General features: G+C 56.9%; 1 protein-coding gene across 1 annotated transcript in view; it reads left to right on the forward strand.

The window, feature by feature from the left end:
- Positions 1–322: 322 nt before the first annotated feature.
- The window catches only part of NDUFV3 (NADH:ubiquinone oxidoreductase subunit V3), a 30,872-nt gene continuing 14,735 nt past the window's right edge, over positions 323–16,459 (forward strand). The window contains exons 1-2 of the mRNA XM_082247902.1: positions 323–424; positions 9,299–9,350. Of these exons, the coding sequence (XP_082104028.1) occupies positions 383–424; positions 9,299–9,350 (94 nt within the window). The 5' untranslated portion in view covers positions 323–382. The remainder of the gene's footprint in view (positions 425–9,298; positions 9,351–16,459) is intronic.

Consider the following 16,459-nt stretch of genomic DNA (forward strand, 5'->3'; position numbering starts at 1 on the left):
GTATATATTATATATGGAGGAGAGGAGGGTATATATTATATATGGGGGAGAGGAGGGTATATATTATATATGGAGGAGAGGAGGGTATATATTATATATGGAGGAGAGGAGGGTATATATTATATATGGGTGGGGGAGGGGATATATAATAGATGGAAATATACGGATACCTGATTCCTGGCTGTCACTTCTCAGCACATGGATATCAGCTGTGTCTCATGTTTATGACGTCATTCAGTTTTATGTAGGCGGGTCGGTCTCCGGCAAGATGGCGGAGGTGGGCGGGGTTGGTCTCCAGGAAGATGGTGGAGGTGGGCGGGGTTGGTCTTCAGGAAGATGGCGGAGGTGGGCGGGTTTTTTCTCCGGTCAGTGTGAGGTGAAGATGGCGGCGGTAGTGAGATCAGTGAGGAGAGTGCGGAGAGAGGTGACATTTCCCCTAATATTACCCCCCTTACCTCCTCCCCCGCCCGCCCTTCACATCTCCCCCCCTGCCTCTACTCCTCCCTACATCACCCCCCACATCTCCCCCCCCCCCCATATTCCACTCCTCCTCCCTATACCTCTCCTCACATCTCCCCCCTTCCTTCTTCTCCCTACATCACCCCCCCTTCCACCCCCCCCACTCACATCTCCCCCCCTTCTTTCTACTCCTCTCTATATTACCCCCCTGTATCTCCTCCCCCCCCCCTTCACATCCCCCCCTTCCTTCTACTCCTCCCTATGTCACCCCCCCCCCATATTCCACTCCTCCTCCCTATACCTCCCCTCACATCTCCCCCCTTCCTTCTTCTCCCTACATCACCCCCCCTTCCACTCCCCCCCCCACTCACATCAACCCCCCCCCTTCTTTCTACTCCTCCCTATATTACTCCCCCCGTACCCCCCCCACTCACATCTCCCCTTCCCCCCTTCCACTCCTCCTCCCTAAACCCCCCTCACATCTCCTCCCCCCTTCCACTCCTTCTCCCTCCCCATTCCACTCCTCCCTATACCCCCCTCACATCTCCCCCCTTCCTTCTACTCCTCCCTATATCACCTTCCACTCCTCCTCCCCCCCCCCACTCACATTCCCCCTTCCATTCCTCCTCCCTATACCCCCCCACATCTCTCCCCCCCTCCCTTCTACTCCTCCCTATATCACCCCCCTGCACTCACATCTCCCCCCCCCTTCCCTCTACCCCTCCTCCCTATACCCCCCTGACATCTCCCCCCTTCCTTCTTCTCCTTCCACCCCCCCCCCCCACTCACATCAACCCCCCTTCTTTCTACTCCTCTCTATATTACCCCCCTGTATCTCCTCCTCCCCCTTCACATCCCCCCCTTCCTTCTACTCCTCCTCCCTATATCACCCCCCTCCCCCACTCACATCTCCCCCCCCCCCCATTCCACTCCTCCCTATACCCCCCTCACATCTCCCCCCTTCCTTCTTCTCCTCCCTACATCACCCCCCCCACTCACATCAACCCCCCCTTCTTTCTACTCCTCTCTATATTACCCCCCTGTATCTCCTCCCCCCCCCCCTTCACATCCCCCCTTCCTTCTACTCCTCCCTATGTCACCCCCCCCCCCCCATATTCCACTCCTCCTCCCTATACCTCCCCTCACATCTCTCCCCTTCCTTCTTCTCCCTACATCACCCCCCCTTCCACTCCCCCCCCCCACTCACATCAACCCCCCCCCCCTTCTTTCTACTCCTCCCTATATTACTCCCCCCGTACCCCCCCACTCACATCTCCCCTTCCCCCATTCCACTCCTCCTCCCTATACCCCCCTCACACCCCCCCCCTTCCTTCTACTCCTTCTCCCTCCCCATTACACTCCTCCCTATATCACCGCCCCACCCCCCCGTACCCCCCCCCCCCCCTTCCACTCCTCCTCCCTAAACCCCCCTCACATCTCCTCCCTATACTCCCCGTACCCCCCCCCTCACATCTCCCCCCCCTTCCACTCCTTCTCCCTCCCCATTCCACTCCTCCCTATACCCCCCTCACATCTCCCCCCTTCCTTCTACTCCTCCCTATATCACCTTCCACTCCTCCTCCCCCCCCCACTCACATTCCCCTTCCATTCCTCCTCCCTATACCCCCCCACATCTCTCCCCCCCTCCTTCTACTCCTCCCTATATCACCCCCCTGCACTCACATCTCCCCCCCCTTCCCTCTACTCCTCCTCCCTATACCCCCCTGACATCTCCCCCCTTCCTTCTTCTCCTCCCTACATCACCCCCCCTTCCACCCCCCCCCCCCCACTCACATCAACCCCCCTTCTTTCTACTCCTCTCTATATTACCCCCCTGTATCTCCTCCTCCCCTTCACATCCCCCCCTTCCTTCTACTCCTCCTCCCTATATCACCCCCCTCCCCCACTCACATCTCCCCCCCCCCATTCCACTCCTCCCTATACCCCCCTCACATCTCCCCCCTTCCTTCTTCTCCTCCCTACATCACCCCCCCTTCCACCCCCCCCCCCCACTCACATCAACCCCCCCTTCTTTCTACTCCTCTCTATATTACCCCCCTGTATCTCCTCCCCCCCCTTCACATCCCCCCCTTCCTTCTACTCCTCCCTATGTCACCCCCCCCCCACATCTCCCCTCCCCATATTCCACTCCTCCTCCCTATACCTCCCCTCACATCTCCTCCCCCCCCACTCACATCTCCCCCCCTTTCCTTCTACTCCTCCCTATATTACTCCCCCCGTACCCCCCCACTCACATCTCCTGTTCCCCCATTCCACTCCTCCTCCCTATACCCCCCTCACACCCCCCCCTTCCTTCTACTCCTTCTCCCTCCCCATTACACTCCTCCCTATATCACCGCCCCACCCCCCCGTACCCCCCCCTTCCACTCCTCCTCCCTAAACCCCCCTCACATCTCCTCCCTATACTCCCCGTACCCCCCCCCTCACATCTCCCCCCCTTCCACTCCTTCTCCCTCCCCATTCCACTCCTCCCTATACCCCCCTCACATCTCCCCCCTTCCTTCTACTCCTCCCTATATCACCTTCCACTCCTCCTCCCCCCCACTCACATTCCCCCTTCCATTCCTCCTCCCTATACCCCCCCACATCTCTCCCCCCTCCTTCTACTCCTCCCTATATCACCCCCCCGCACTCACATCTCCCCCCCCTTCCCTCTACTCCTCCTCCCTATACCCCCCTGACATCTCCCCCCTTCCTTCTTCTCCTCCCTACATCACCCCCCCTTCCACCCCCCCCCCCCACTCACATCAACCCCCCCTTCTTTCTACTCCTCTCTATATTACCCCCCTGTATCTCCTCCCCCCCCTTCACATCCCCCCCTTCCTTCTACTCCTCCTCCCTATATCACCCCCCTCCCCCACTCACATCTCCCCCCCCCCCCCATTCCACTCCTCCCTATACCCCCCTCACATCTCCCCCCTTCCTTCTTCTCCTCCCTACATCACCCCCCCTTCCACCCCCCCCACTCACATCAACCCCCCCTTCTTTCTACTCCTCTCTATATTACCCCCCCGTATCTCCTCCCCCCCCTTCACATCCCCCCCTTCCTTCTACTCCTCCCTATGTCACCCCCCCCCACATCTCCCCCCCCCCATATTCCACTCCTCCTCCCTATACCTCCCCTCACATCTCCCCCCTTCCTTCTTCTCCCTACATCACCCCCCCTTCCACTCCTCCCCCCCACTCACATCTCCCCCCCCTTTCCTTCTACTCCTCCCTATATCACTCCCCCCGTACCCCCCCACTCACATCTCCTGTTCCCCCATTCCACTCCTCCTCCCTATACCCCCCTCACACCCCCCCCTTCCTTCTACTCCTTCTCCCTCCCCATTACACTCCTCCCTATATCACCGCCCCACCCCCCCGTACCCCCCCCTTCCACTCCTCCTCCCTAAACCCCCCTCACATCTCCCCCCCTTCCACTCCTTCTCCCTCCCATTCCACTCCTCCCTATACCCCCTCACATCTCCCCCCTTCCTTCTACTCCTCCCTATATCACCTTCCACTCCTCCTCCCCCCCCACTCACATTCCCCCTTCCATTCCTCCTCCCTATACCCCCCCCACATCTCTCCCCCCCTCCTTCTACTCCTCCCTATATCACCCCCCCGCACTCACATCTCCCCCCCCCCCCTTCCCTCTACTCCTCCTCCCTATACCCCCCTCACATCTCCCCCCTTCCTTCTACTCCTCCTCCCTATAACCCCCCATACCTCCTCCCCACTCACATCTCCCCCCCTCACATCTCTCCCCCCTTCTTTCTACTCTTCCCTATATAACCCCCCCCCCCCCACTCACATCTCCCCCCCTTCCCTCTACTCCTCCTCCCTATACCCCCCTGACATCTCCCCCCTTCCTTCTTCTCCTCCCTACATCACCCCCCCTTCCACCCCCCCCACTCACATCAACCCCCCCTTCTTTCTACTCCTCTCTATATTACCCCCCTGTATCTCCTCCCCCCCCTTCACATCCCCCCCTTCCTTCTACTCCTCCTCCCTATATCACCCCCCTCCCCCACTCACATTTCCCCCCCCCATTCCACTCCTCCCTATACCCCCCTTTCATCTCCCCCTTCCTTCTTCTCCTCCCTACATCACCCCCCCTTCCACCCCCCCCCCACTCACATCAACCCCCCCTTCTTTCTACTCCTCTCTATATTACCCCCCTGTATATCCTCCCCCCCCCTTCACATCCCCCCCTTCCTTCTACTCCTCCCTATGTCACCCCCCCCCACATCTCCCCCCCCCATATTCCACTCCTCCTCCCTATACCTCCCCTCACATCTCCCCCCTTCCTTCTTCTCCCTACATCACCCCCCCTTCCACTCCTCCCCCCCCCACTCACATCTCCCCCCCTTTCCTTCTACTCCTCCCTATATCACTCCCCCCGTACCCCCCCACTCACATCTCCTGTTCCCCCATTCCACTCCTCCTCCCTATAAACCCCTCACACCCCCCCTTCCTTCTACTCCTTCTCCCTCCCCATTACACTCCTCCCTATATCACCGCCCCACCCCCCCGTACCCCCCCCCTTCCACTCCTCCTCCCTAAACCCCCCTCACATCTCCTCCCTATACTCCCCGTACCTCCCCCCCCTCACATCTCCCCCCCCTTCCACTCCTTCTCCCTCCCCATTCCACTCCTCCCTATACCCCCCTCACATCCCCCCCCCTTCCTTCTACTCCTCCCTATATCACCTTCCACTCCTCCTCCCCCCCACTCACATTCCCCCTTCCATTCCTCCTCCCTATACCCCCCCACATCTCTCCCCCCCTCCTTCTACTCCTCCCTATATCACCCCCCCGCACTCACATCTCCCCCCCCTTCCCTCTACTCCTCCTCCCTATACCCCCCTCACATCTCCCCCCTTCCTTCTACTCCTCCTCCCTATAACCCCCCATACCTCCTCCCCACTCACATCTCCCCCCCCCCCTCACATCTCTCCCCCCTTCTTTCTACTCTTCCCTATATAACCCCCCCCCCCCCGCACTCACATCTCCCCCCCCTTCCCTCTACTCCTCCTCCCTATACCCCCCTGACATCTCTCCCCCCCTTCCACTCCTTCTCCCCCCCCTTCCACTCCTTCTCCCCCCTATATCAACCCCCCTGTACCTCCTCCTCCCCCCCTCCCCTCACATCTCCCCCCCCTTCCTTCTTCTCCTCCCTATATCACCCCCCAGTACCTCCTCCCCCCTACTCGCATCTCCCCCCCCCTTCTACTCCTCTTCCTCCCCCCCACTCACTTCTCCCCCCTTCCTTCTGCTCCTCCTCTCTATACCCCCCACTCGCATCTCCCCCCCCCCCTCTACTCTTCCCTATACCCCCCACTTACATCTCCCCCCCTTCCCTCTACTCCTCCTTCCTATATCCCCCCGTACCTCCCCCCCCCACTCACATCTCCCCACCCCCTTCCTTCTACTCCTCCTCCCTATATCACCCCCTCCCCCACTCACATCTCCCCCCCCCCCCCAATCCACTCCTCCCTATACCCCCCTCACATCTCCCCCCTTCCTTCTTCTCCTCCCTACATCACCCCCCCTTCCACTCCCCCCCCCCCCCACTCACATCAACCCCCCCTTCTTTCTACTCCTCTCTATATTACCCCCCTGTATCTCCTCCCCCCCCCTTCACATCCCCCCCCTTCCTTCTACTCCTCCCTATGTCACCCCCCCACATCTCCCCCCCCATATTCCACTCCTCCTCCCTATACCTCCCCTCACACCCCCCCCCCTTCCTTCTACTCCTTCTCCCTCCCCATTCTACTCCTCCCTATATCACCGCCCCACCCCCCCCTTACCCCCCCCTTCCACTCCTCCTCCCTAAACCCCCCCTCACATCTCACTTCTCCTCCCTATACCCCCCGTACCCCCCTCACATCTCCCCCCCTTCCACTCCTTCTCCCTCCCCATTCCACTCCTCCCTATACCCCCCTCACATCCCCCCCCCCTTCCTTCTACTCCTCCCTATATCACCTTCCACTCCTCCTCCCCCCCCCACTCACATTCCCCCTTCCATTCCTCCTCCCTATACCCCCCCACATCTCTCCCCCCCTTCCTTCTACTTTTCCCTATATCATCCCCCCGCACTCACATCTCCCCCCCCCCCCTTCCCTCTACTCCTCCTCCCTATACCCCCCTCACATCTCCCCCCTTCCTTCTACTCCTCCTCCCTATAACCCCCCGTACCTCCTCCCCACTCACATCTCCCCCCTCACATCTCCCCCCCCCCTTCCCTCTACTCCTCCTCCCTATACCCCCCTGACATCTCTCCCCCCCCCCCTTCCACTCCTTCTCCCCCTATATCAGCCCCCCTGTACCTCCTCCTCCCCCCTCCCCTCACATCTCCCCCCCTTCCTTCTACTCCTCCCTATACCCCCCTCTCACATCTCCCCCCCCCCTTCCTTCTACTCCTCCCTATATCACCCCCTCACATCTCACTCCTCCTCCCTATACCCCGCCCGCACACCCCCCTTCCTTCTCCTCCCTATATCACCCCCCAGTACCTCCTCCCCCCTACTCACATCTCCCCCCTTCTACTCCTCTTCCTCCCCCCCACTCACTTGTCCCCCCTTCCTTCTGCTCCTCCTCCCTATACCCCCCACTCGCATCTCCCCCCCCCACTTCTACTTTTCCCTATACCCCCCACTTACATCTCCCCCCCTTCCCTCTACTCCTCCTTCCTATATCCCCCGTACCTCCCCCCCCCACTCACATCTCCCCACCCCCTTCCTTCTACTCCTCCTCCCTATACCCCCCTCACATCTCCCCCCTTCCTTCTTCTCCTTCCTCCCTACATCACCCCCCCTCCACTCCCCCCCCCACTCACATCAACCCCCCTTCCCTCTACTCCTCTCTATATTACCCCCCCGTATCTCCCCCCCCCCCTTCACATCCCCCCCCTTCCTTCTACTCCTCCCTATGTCACCCCCCCCCCCCCATATTCCACTCCTGCTCCCTATACCTTCCCTCACATCTCCCCCTTCCTTCTTCTCCCTACATCACCCCCCCCCTTCCACTCCTCCCCCCCCACTCACATCTCCCCCCCCCCCCTTCCTTCTACTCCTCCCTATATCACTCCCCCCGTACCCCCCCATTCACATCTCCCCTTCCCCCATTCCACTCCTCCTCCCTATACCCCACTCACATCTCCCCCCTTCCTTCTACTCCTTCTTCTCCCTCCCCATTCCACTCCTCCCTATATCACCGCCCTACCCCCCGTACCCCCCCCTTCCACTCCTCCTCCCTAAACCCCCCTCACATCTCACTTCTCCTCCCTATACCCCCCGTACCTCCCCCCCCCCCTCACATCTCCCCCCCTTCCACTCCTTCTCCCTCCCCATTCCACTCCTCCCTATACCCCCCTCACATCCCCCCCCTTCCTTCTACTCCTCCCTATATCACCTTCCACTCCTCCCCCCCCCCCCCCACTCACATTCCCCCTTCCATTCCTCCTCCCTATACCCCCCCACATCTCTCCCCCCCTTCCTTCTACTCCTCCCTAATATCATCCCCCCGCACTCACATCTCCCCCCCCCCTTCCCTCTACTCCTCCTCCCTATACCCCCCTCACATCTCCCCCTTCCTTCTACTCCTCCTCCCTATAACCCCCCGTACCTCCTCCCCACTCACATCTCCCCCCCACTCACATCTCCCCCCCCCTTCCCTCTACTCCTCCTCCCTATACCCCCCTCACATCTCCCCCTTCCTTCTACTCCTCCTCCCTATAACCCCCCGTACCTCCTCCCCACTCACATCTCCCCCCCTCACATCTCTCCCCCCTTCTTTCTACTCTTCCCTATATCACCCCCCCCCCCCCGCACTCACATCTCCCCCCCCCTTCCCTCTACTCCTCCTCCCTATACCCCCCTCACATCTCTCCCCCCCTTCCACTCCTTCTCCCCCCCCCCCTTCCACTCCTTCTCCCCCCCCCCCTTCCACTCCTTCTCCCCCCCCCTTCCACTCCTTCTCCCCCTATATCAACCCCCCTGTACCTCCTCCTCCCCCCCCTTCCTTCTACTCCTCCCTATACCCCCCTCTCACATCTCCCCCCCTTCCTTCTTCTCCTCCCTATATCACCCCCCAGTACTTCCTCCCCCCTACTCACATCTCCCCCCCACTCACTTCTCCCCCCTTCCTTCTGCTCCTCCTCCCTATACCCCCCACTCGCATTTCCCCCCCCCCCCACTTCTACTCTTCCCTATACCCCCCACTCACATCTCCCCACCCCCTTCCTTCTACTCCTCCTCCCTATACCCCCCCCCACATCCCCCCCTTCCTTCTTTCTACTCCTCCTCCCTATACCCCCCCCCACATCCCCCCCTTCCTTCTTTCTACTCCTCCTCCCTAAACCCCCTCTTACATCTCCCCCCCCCTCACATCTCCCTCCCTTCCTTCTACTCCTCCTCCCTATATCCCCCCGTACCTCCTCCCCCCTTCCTTCTACTCCTCCTCCTCACCCCCCCCCCACTCACTTCCCCCCCTTCTACTCCTTCTCCCTATATCCCCCCCCCCGTACCTCCTCCCCTTCTTCTTCTTCTTCTACTCCTCCTCCCTAAACCCCCCCCCCACTCACATCTCCCGACCACCCCCCCCCCTCCTTCTACTCCTCCTCCCTATACCCCCCACTCACATCTCAACTCACCCTCACATCTCCCTCCCCCTTCCTTTTCCTCCCTATACCTCCCCACATTTACATCTCCCCCCCCCTCCTTTCTCCTCCTCCCTATACCCCCCCCCCCACCTCCTCCCTGTTCACAACTCTCCCTTCCCCCATTGCTACCACTCCCATGTATGATACTGAAGTTCCTCTCTCCATCCTACAGGTGGCGCTTCTTCCCCAATTTCTCATCACCCCAAAACGGACTGAGAGTGGAGGTATGTCAGCAATACACCCCATTTACTGACACCCCGACATTCTGCCAACACCCCATTTACTGACCCCCGACATTCTGCCAACACCCCATTTACTGACACCCCGACATTCTGCCAACACCCCATATACTGACACCCCGACATTCTGCCAACACCTTATTTACTGACACCCCCACATTCTGCCAACACCCCATTTACTGACACCCCCACATTCTGCCAACACCCCATTTACTGACACCCCCACATTCTGCCAACACCCCATTTACTGACACCCCCACATTCTGCCAACACCCCATATACTGACACCCCCACATTCTGCCAACACCCCATTTACTGACACCCCCACATTCTGCCAACACCCCATTTACTGACACCCCCACATTCTGCCAACACCCCATTTACTGACACCCCCACATTCTGCCAACACCCCATTTACTGACACCCCAAAATCTTCCAACACCCCATTTACTGACCCCCGACATTCTGCCAACACCCCATTTACTGACACCCCCACATTCTGCCAACACCCCATTTACTGACACCCCCACATTCTGCCAACACCCCATTTACTGACACCCCCACATTCTGCCAACACCCCATTTACTGACACCCCCACATTCTGCCAACACCCCATTTACTGACCCCCGACATTCTGCCAACACCCCATTTACTGACACCCCGACATTCTGCCAACACCCCATTTACTGACACCCCGACATTCTGCCAACACCCCATTTACTGACACTCCGCCATGTACCGCCACTCACAATATTGTCTACTGACACCCCGACATTGTATTCACACCTCACCTCTGTACATGGGGCACCCCGACATTGTATTCACACCTCACCTCTCTACATGGGGGACCCCGACATTGTATTCACACCCTCACCTCTGTACATGGGGGACCCCGACATTGTATTCACACCCTCACCTCTGTACATGGGACACCCCGACATTGTATTCACACCTCACCTCTGTACATGGGGCACCCCGACATTGTATTCACACCCTCACCTCTGTACATGGGACACCCCGACATTGTTTCTTGATCGCACAGGAGGGCGGCAGAGCTGGTTGGGTTATAGGTAGGTTCCCTCAGGTGATTGGATACTGACAATGAAAGCTGTGAGGACCCCATATAAGGGAAAGGTTCCTGCAAGTAAATCCCGACCTCTACTCAGAAGGGTTCCTCCCCCACAGACCTTGACTTCCAAACCGGCACAAAGAAAATGATTCCAAATCAAGTCCTGGACTCCCAAACCTTCATGAAAACGGGGCGCCCTCCCTTCCTCTAGTAGGGAAATGTCTGACGGTATTTGTGGCCTTCAGAGTTTGGGACGCTCCAGACCTTTGTATTTAGTCCGTCATTCTCCAAAACTACCAACTGGAATTCCAATTCATAACTTCAAACTTCTTCTCTTCAAATCGCCCCCCTACAAGCTTCTGCCCTTGGGGTAAATCTACCCCTGCTGGAGGGAGAAAGGTTTTGTTCATGGCTTCAAAAACCAAATGAAATCTTTCACCCCATTTCAGACCTCGAGGTCCTCAACAAATACTGAGAATACAAATCTTCCGCATGGAATCTGCCGGCTCAGTTGTTGTCTCTTCAATGGACATTTTTATGGCATGTCCCCATTTATCCTCCACATCAACAATGTCTTTGATTTGTGGGATCAAATATTTCTATTGGTGGCGCTCAGATTTGGTTTGTTCATAGCCCCTCAAATGTTCATAAAGGTGTTGGCCCAGCTCCTTGCCTTACTTTCTCAGGGTTCATGATGTGGCATATCTGGACAACCTTCTACTGAGAACAGAACCTGCTCTGCCCATGTTTTGTCACAATGACATTCAACAGATGGCTTACAAGTTACAGGTCCCGTGTTCTTACTGCAACTCATCACTTAGACTACCTAGGCCTTGTCCTGGACATGACCCTGTCTTGAATCTTTCTCCCACCTCCACAAATGTCCTTGCTGAGTTTGCAGGCACGGTTTAGCAGGTACTGGCCCATTGTCCACCCTCAGTAGGGTTTCCCATAAGGGTTCTTGGTCTTATGGTGCCCTTATTCAAGGTAGTTCTGTATGCCCAAACTCACTCTAGACCTTTTTTTTCAAAAACAGAGTTTATTTTAGTTTGTAAGAGCAGTAAGGATGTGGAATTCTCTTCCACAAGCTGTGGTATCAGCAGGGAGCATCGATAGTTTCAAAAAACTATTAGATGGACACCTTAGAGACCACAACATACAGGGGTATACAATGTACAACATACAGGGGGTATACAATGTACAACATACAGGGGGTATACAATGTACAACATACAGGGGGTATACAATGTACAACATACAGGGGGTATACAATGTACAACATACAGGGGTATACAATGTACTAACACACACACACATCATAGGTTGAACTGGATGGACTGATGTCTTTTTTCAACCTCACTAACTATGTAACTATTTGTGAAAAATACCAACATGTTACAAACCGTAGTGCAATCATGAATGAAAACATTCTGTACAATACAGTCATAGCGAGAGAGGTGCAGGTCAACTAGATAAAAGGCACACATATAGCATCATAGATAGCGGAGTCACTAGGTACAGGTGGCCGGGCTGTGGAGCCACCGGTCCCATATTTTATTATATTTCGTGGGGCAACCCCGATTCTTGTACATAATTTTGTGATACGGCAAAATGGCATTGACTTCCTTCAGCCAGTGTGAGAATTCTGGGGGGTGTTCCCTCATCCATTGCCTGGCTACCAACTTCCTGGCCACGAAGAGGGAATGTTGTAAAAAGATTTTCGTGGATTTATCCATATCTTCCTCTGGGTATATACCCAATAGGCATTGTTTGGGGTCTATTCGAAGGGGGGACCCCATGGTGTCATGGAGGAAGGCCACTATCTGCTGCCAGTAGGCCTGAATTCGGGGGCAGAGACAGAGTAGCCGATGAAACGTGGGAGCCTGGTCATGGCGGGGATGAAACGTACCCGGGGAGGAGTGGCACATAGGACATTCCTGAGAGAGGTTAGGTCGGTATCTCACTAGTCTAACTGGGGTGAGGTAGGTGCGGTGAACTATAAATAACTGCGTTAGCCTGTTGGAGAGCTTGGGAGACCTCTTCTGGCACGCCTCAAGCGCATCGCCCCAGTCCTCGATGTCGCCCACCTCCGACTCCCAGCCAGTCTTCAAGGCATATGCTATGGAGGTGGAGGAGGGCGAGTGGAGCTCCGAGTATAGGATAGAAATCAGATGGCTAGGTTCAGTGCTCCTGCCTATCTCTAGGACTGGAAGGGACTCCATGGGGGGCATGTCGAGTGGGATTTGAAGGCATGTCGAGTGGGATTGGAAGGCATGTCTAAGTTGGTAGTAACGAAAGAGCATATGTTCTGGGAGCGAGCAGGAGTCTTTCAAATCCGCAAAGGTGCGATCCCGTCGCAATGTGGGAGAGTTGATATATTCCCTCGCCCCCCCCCCCCCCCCACAACTCGGGGTCCGGCACCGTTCGGAACTCCGGAAGGGTCCACTCTAGACCTTTTTAAAGCACCAAATTCCAGTTGTGTGGGAGAAGTCAACTTCCTCTCCAGATCGCCCCATGCGTCTGTCGGTGGAGGCCAGACACTCTTTAGCGGGGTGGACACACAGTCTGGTGCTGAAGGGAGGGAAGTCCTTTCTCCTTTTAAATTGGATGGTGATCACAATAGATGCCAGTCTATGAGGCTGAGAAGGTGTGCTCAGGACAGTGATGGTAGAGGGAACATGGTCCCTACAGGAAGCTTCTCACCTCATCCTTCAGGGACTACCGATTCGAATTCAGTTAGACAATGGCACGGCTGTGCTTTACACCAGGGGAGGACTAGAAGTTGAGCGGCTCAGATGAAAGCAGACCTAATTCTGCTGTGGGGGAACATTATTATATTCTGGCTTTCTCAGTCGTTCCTATTCTGGGTGTAGAAAATTGTCAGGCATGCTTTCTTAGCCACCAGCAGCTAGGCTCGGGGGAGCGGTCCTTTCTCAGCAGCTAGGCTCGGGGAAGCGGTCCTTTCTCAGCAGCTAGGCTCGGGGGAGCGGTCCTTTCTCAGCAGCTAGGCTCGGGGGAGCGGTCCTTTCTCAGCAGCTAGGCTCGGGGGAGCGGTCCTTTCTCAGCAGCTAGGCTCGGGGGAGCGGTCCTTTCTCAGCAGCTAGGCTCGGGGGAGCGGTCCTTTCTCAGCAGCTAGGCTCGGGGGAGCGGTCCTTTCTCAGCAGCTAGGCTCGGGGGAGCGGTCCTTTCTCAGCAGCTAGGCTCGGGGGAGCGGTCCTTTCTCAGCAGCTAGGCTCGGGGGAGCGGTCCTTTCTCAGCAGCTAGGCTCGGGGGAGCGGTCCTTTCTCAGCAGCTAGGCTCGGGGGAGCGGTCCTTTCATTCAGAAGTGTTTTGGGATGTTTTCCAGAGATGTTGATGTAAGAAAATTCATGTCTTGCATTCCCCAACAAAGTAGAGAAGCTCATGTCTTGGGATCCAAAGACCTTTGCAGTGGATCTACTGGTGACCCCATGGGATCAGTTCTCCCTGACATATGCCTTCCCTCTAAAGATCTTCCCCATCTGCTCCTGGCTGTTGAAGCCCAAGTCCTAGGAGGTAGAGGTCTGGCTGAATTAGTCATTCCTGCGCCGTTACGTGCCAAACAGTCCACTTCTCAAATAGTCCATCGTTACACCTGGATGGCTTATTTTACATGGTGTGAACAGTGGAAGGTTAGTCCTTACCTGAATTCTGTGGGACGTATTCAGCCTTTCCTTCAGTTGGGTGTCATGGTCTTACCTTCTTGCTGTTCTCCTTCGTTTGACATGTGCTGGCGGCCATCTTGGTTTCTGGGTTTCTTGTAGCCTCCCACCCTGCGGCTCCTCCTTCCCACTGGGAGGAGCTGGATGCCTAGCTCATATATATAGGAGGTCTGTGGCTTCAGTTCCCTGCTTGGTCCTCCTGTGTTCACATGCTTCTAAGACTGCTGCTGCTCCTGGTTCCTGTTCCTGGCTTCGTCTGACTACCCTGCTGGTTCCTGATCCTGGCTTCGTCTGACTACCCTGCTGGTTCCTGATCCTGGCTTCGTCTGACTACCCTGCTGGTTCCTGACCCCTGGCTTCGCAAAAGACTCTGCATCAGTTTCGCCATCCGTTTGGACTTTTGCTTTACAGCTTGTTTTTCAATAAAGCTTTTTTATTTTCACTTATCTGTTGTTGTACGTCTGGTTCATGGTTCCGTGACATTAGGACCAAGCCATGAATTCTGACGGTACAGGGCCATCCTCGCTACCCACGCTGGTTGCCAGACTTGATCAGCAGGATCACCTGTTGGGTCGGTTCGCCGTGGCGTTGCAAACCCTGCTTGAATGCACGGTACCACAGGCCATGAATTCTGACGGTACAGGGCCATCCTCACTACCCTCGCTGGTTGCCAGACTTGATCAGCAGGATCACCTGTTGGGTCAGTTCGCCGTGGCGTTGCAAACCCTGCTTGAACGCACGGCTCATTTCGCTCCCGTTGCCGATGGGTCGGTTGTCGCTCCTGGGCCCGCTCCTACTGCCGCTCCGGTTGTTGCGCCAGAGTCTACCCCGACACCTGTTGTTGCGCCTGCGGTGTTTCGGGGTATGTCCGGTTCTGCCATCCTTCCACAGCGCTTTGGGGGAGAGCCAACTCAGTGCCGAGGTTTCCTTAACCAGGTGGGCATTTATTTCGAGTTGCTGCCACATGCCTTTCCTACTGAGAGATCAAAGGTGGGCTTCTTAATCTCGCTGCTCTCGGACAAGGCCTTGGCCTGGGCCAGCCCTTTATGGGAGAACAACAATCCGGTGGTTGCCGAGTTTTCCGGTTTTGTTGCTTCTCTTCGGAAGGTATTCGATGTGCCGGCTCGTGCTGCCTCTGCTGCGAAGCTCCTTATGTCCATCAGACAGGGTTCACGATCCGTAGCTGAATACGCCATTGAGTTTCGTACCCTGGCAGCAGAGGTGGGCTGGAATAATGAGGCTCTGGTCGCTGCTTTCTCTCATGGTCTCTCGGATGCCTTGAAGGATGAGGTTGCAGCTAAGGACCTACCAGTGGAGCTCGAGTCTCTTATTTCTTTCCTGATTTTGATTGACACCAGACTCAGGGAGAGACCTTCCTTTAAGGAGAGTCTGCGGAGGCCTCCTAACAGATTGGCGCCTACCTTTGTTGTCCCACCCGTGCCTCCCTCTCCTCCCACGCCTCCTGGGGATGACTTGTCTGGGGGTGAACCCATGCAGCTGGGGTTTGCTCGCCTGTCCGAGGGGGAGAGGGTACTCCGGAGACGCGAGGGCCGATGCATGTACTGTGGTCTCGGTGGGCATTTTCGGTTGGCATGTCCGAACCGTCCGGGAAACGCTCGCACCTGAGATCCTGTCGGGGGCAGATCTTGGGTGGAGTCTCCTCGTCCCCGGTTTCCCGTGTTGACAAACCACTGATCACTGTTGTCCTCTCCTGGGTCGGGGGCTCGGTGACGACCCAGGCGTTGGTGGACTCTGGTGCTGGTGGTTTGTTCATTGATAGTGTGTTCGCTGCCGCCAATTCCATTCCTCTGCAGGCTCGAGGTTCTCCTCTGGCTCTTGAGGCGATAGACGGCAGACCCCTTCTGCCGCCACACGTGACTCATAATACCCTTCCAGTGGGGTTAGCCATTGGTGCCGTCCACAGAGAGTCGGTCTGCTTCCAGGTTATTTCGTCTCCACACTACTCGGTGGTCTTGGGGTACCCCTGGCTCCAGAAGCATAATCCGATTTTCGATTGGAGATCGGCCGAGATCCTCTCGTGGTCACCGCAGTGTGGGGCTAGTTGCATCCATGGGCCTGTCAAGTTGCTGTGTACTTCCTCAGACTCTCTGTTGCCCCCTGAATACGAGGAGTACCGGGATGTATTCGATAAGGTGCGCGCGGTTGCCCTACCTCCGCACCGCCCATACGATTGTGCCATCGAGTTACAATCTGGTGCCGTTCCTCCCCGTGGCAAAGTCTATCCACTGTCGGTAGCAGAGAATGAGGCCATGGAGGAGTACGTGAGGGAGGCGCTTTCACGCGGACACATTCGCAAATCCTCGTCCCCGGCAGGGGCTGGATTT

The sequence above is a fragment of the Pelophylax lessonae genome (genome assembly GCF_965119305.1).
Source record: "Pelophylax lessonae genome assembly, chromosome: 2".
Classification (NCBI taxonomy): domain Eukaryota; kingdom Metazoa; phylum Chordata; class Amphibia; order Anura; family Ranidae; genus Pelophylax; species Pelophylax lessonae.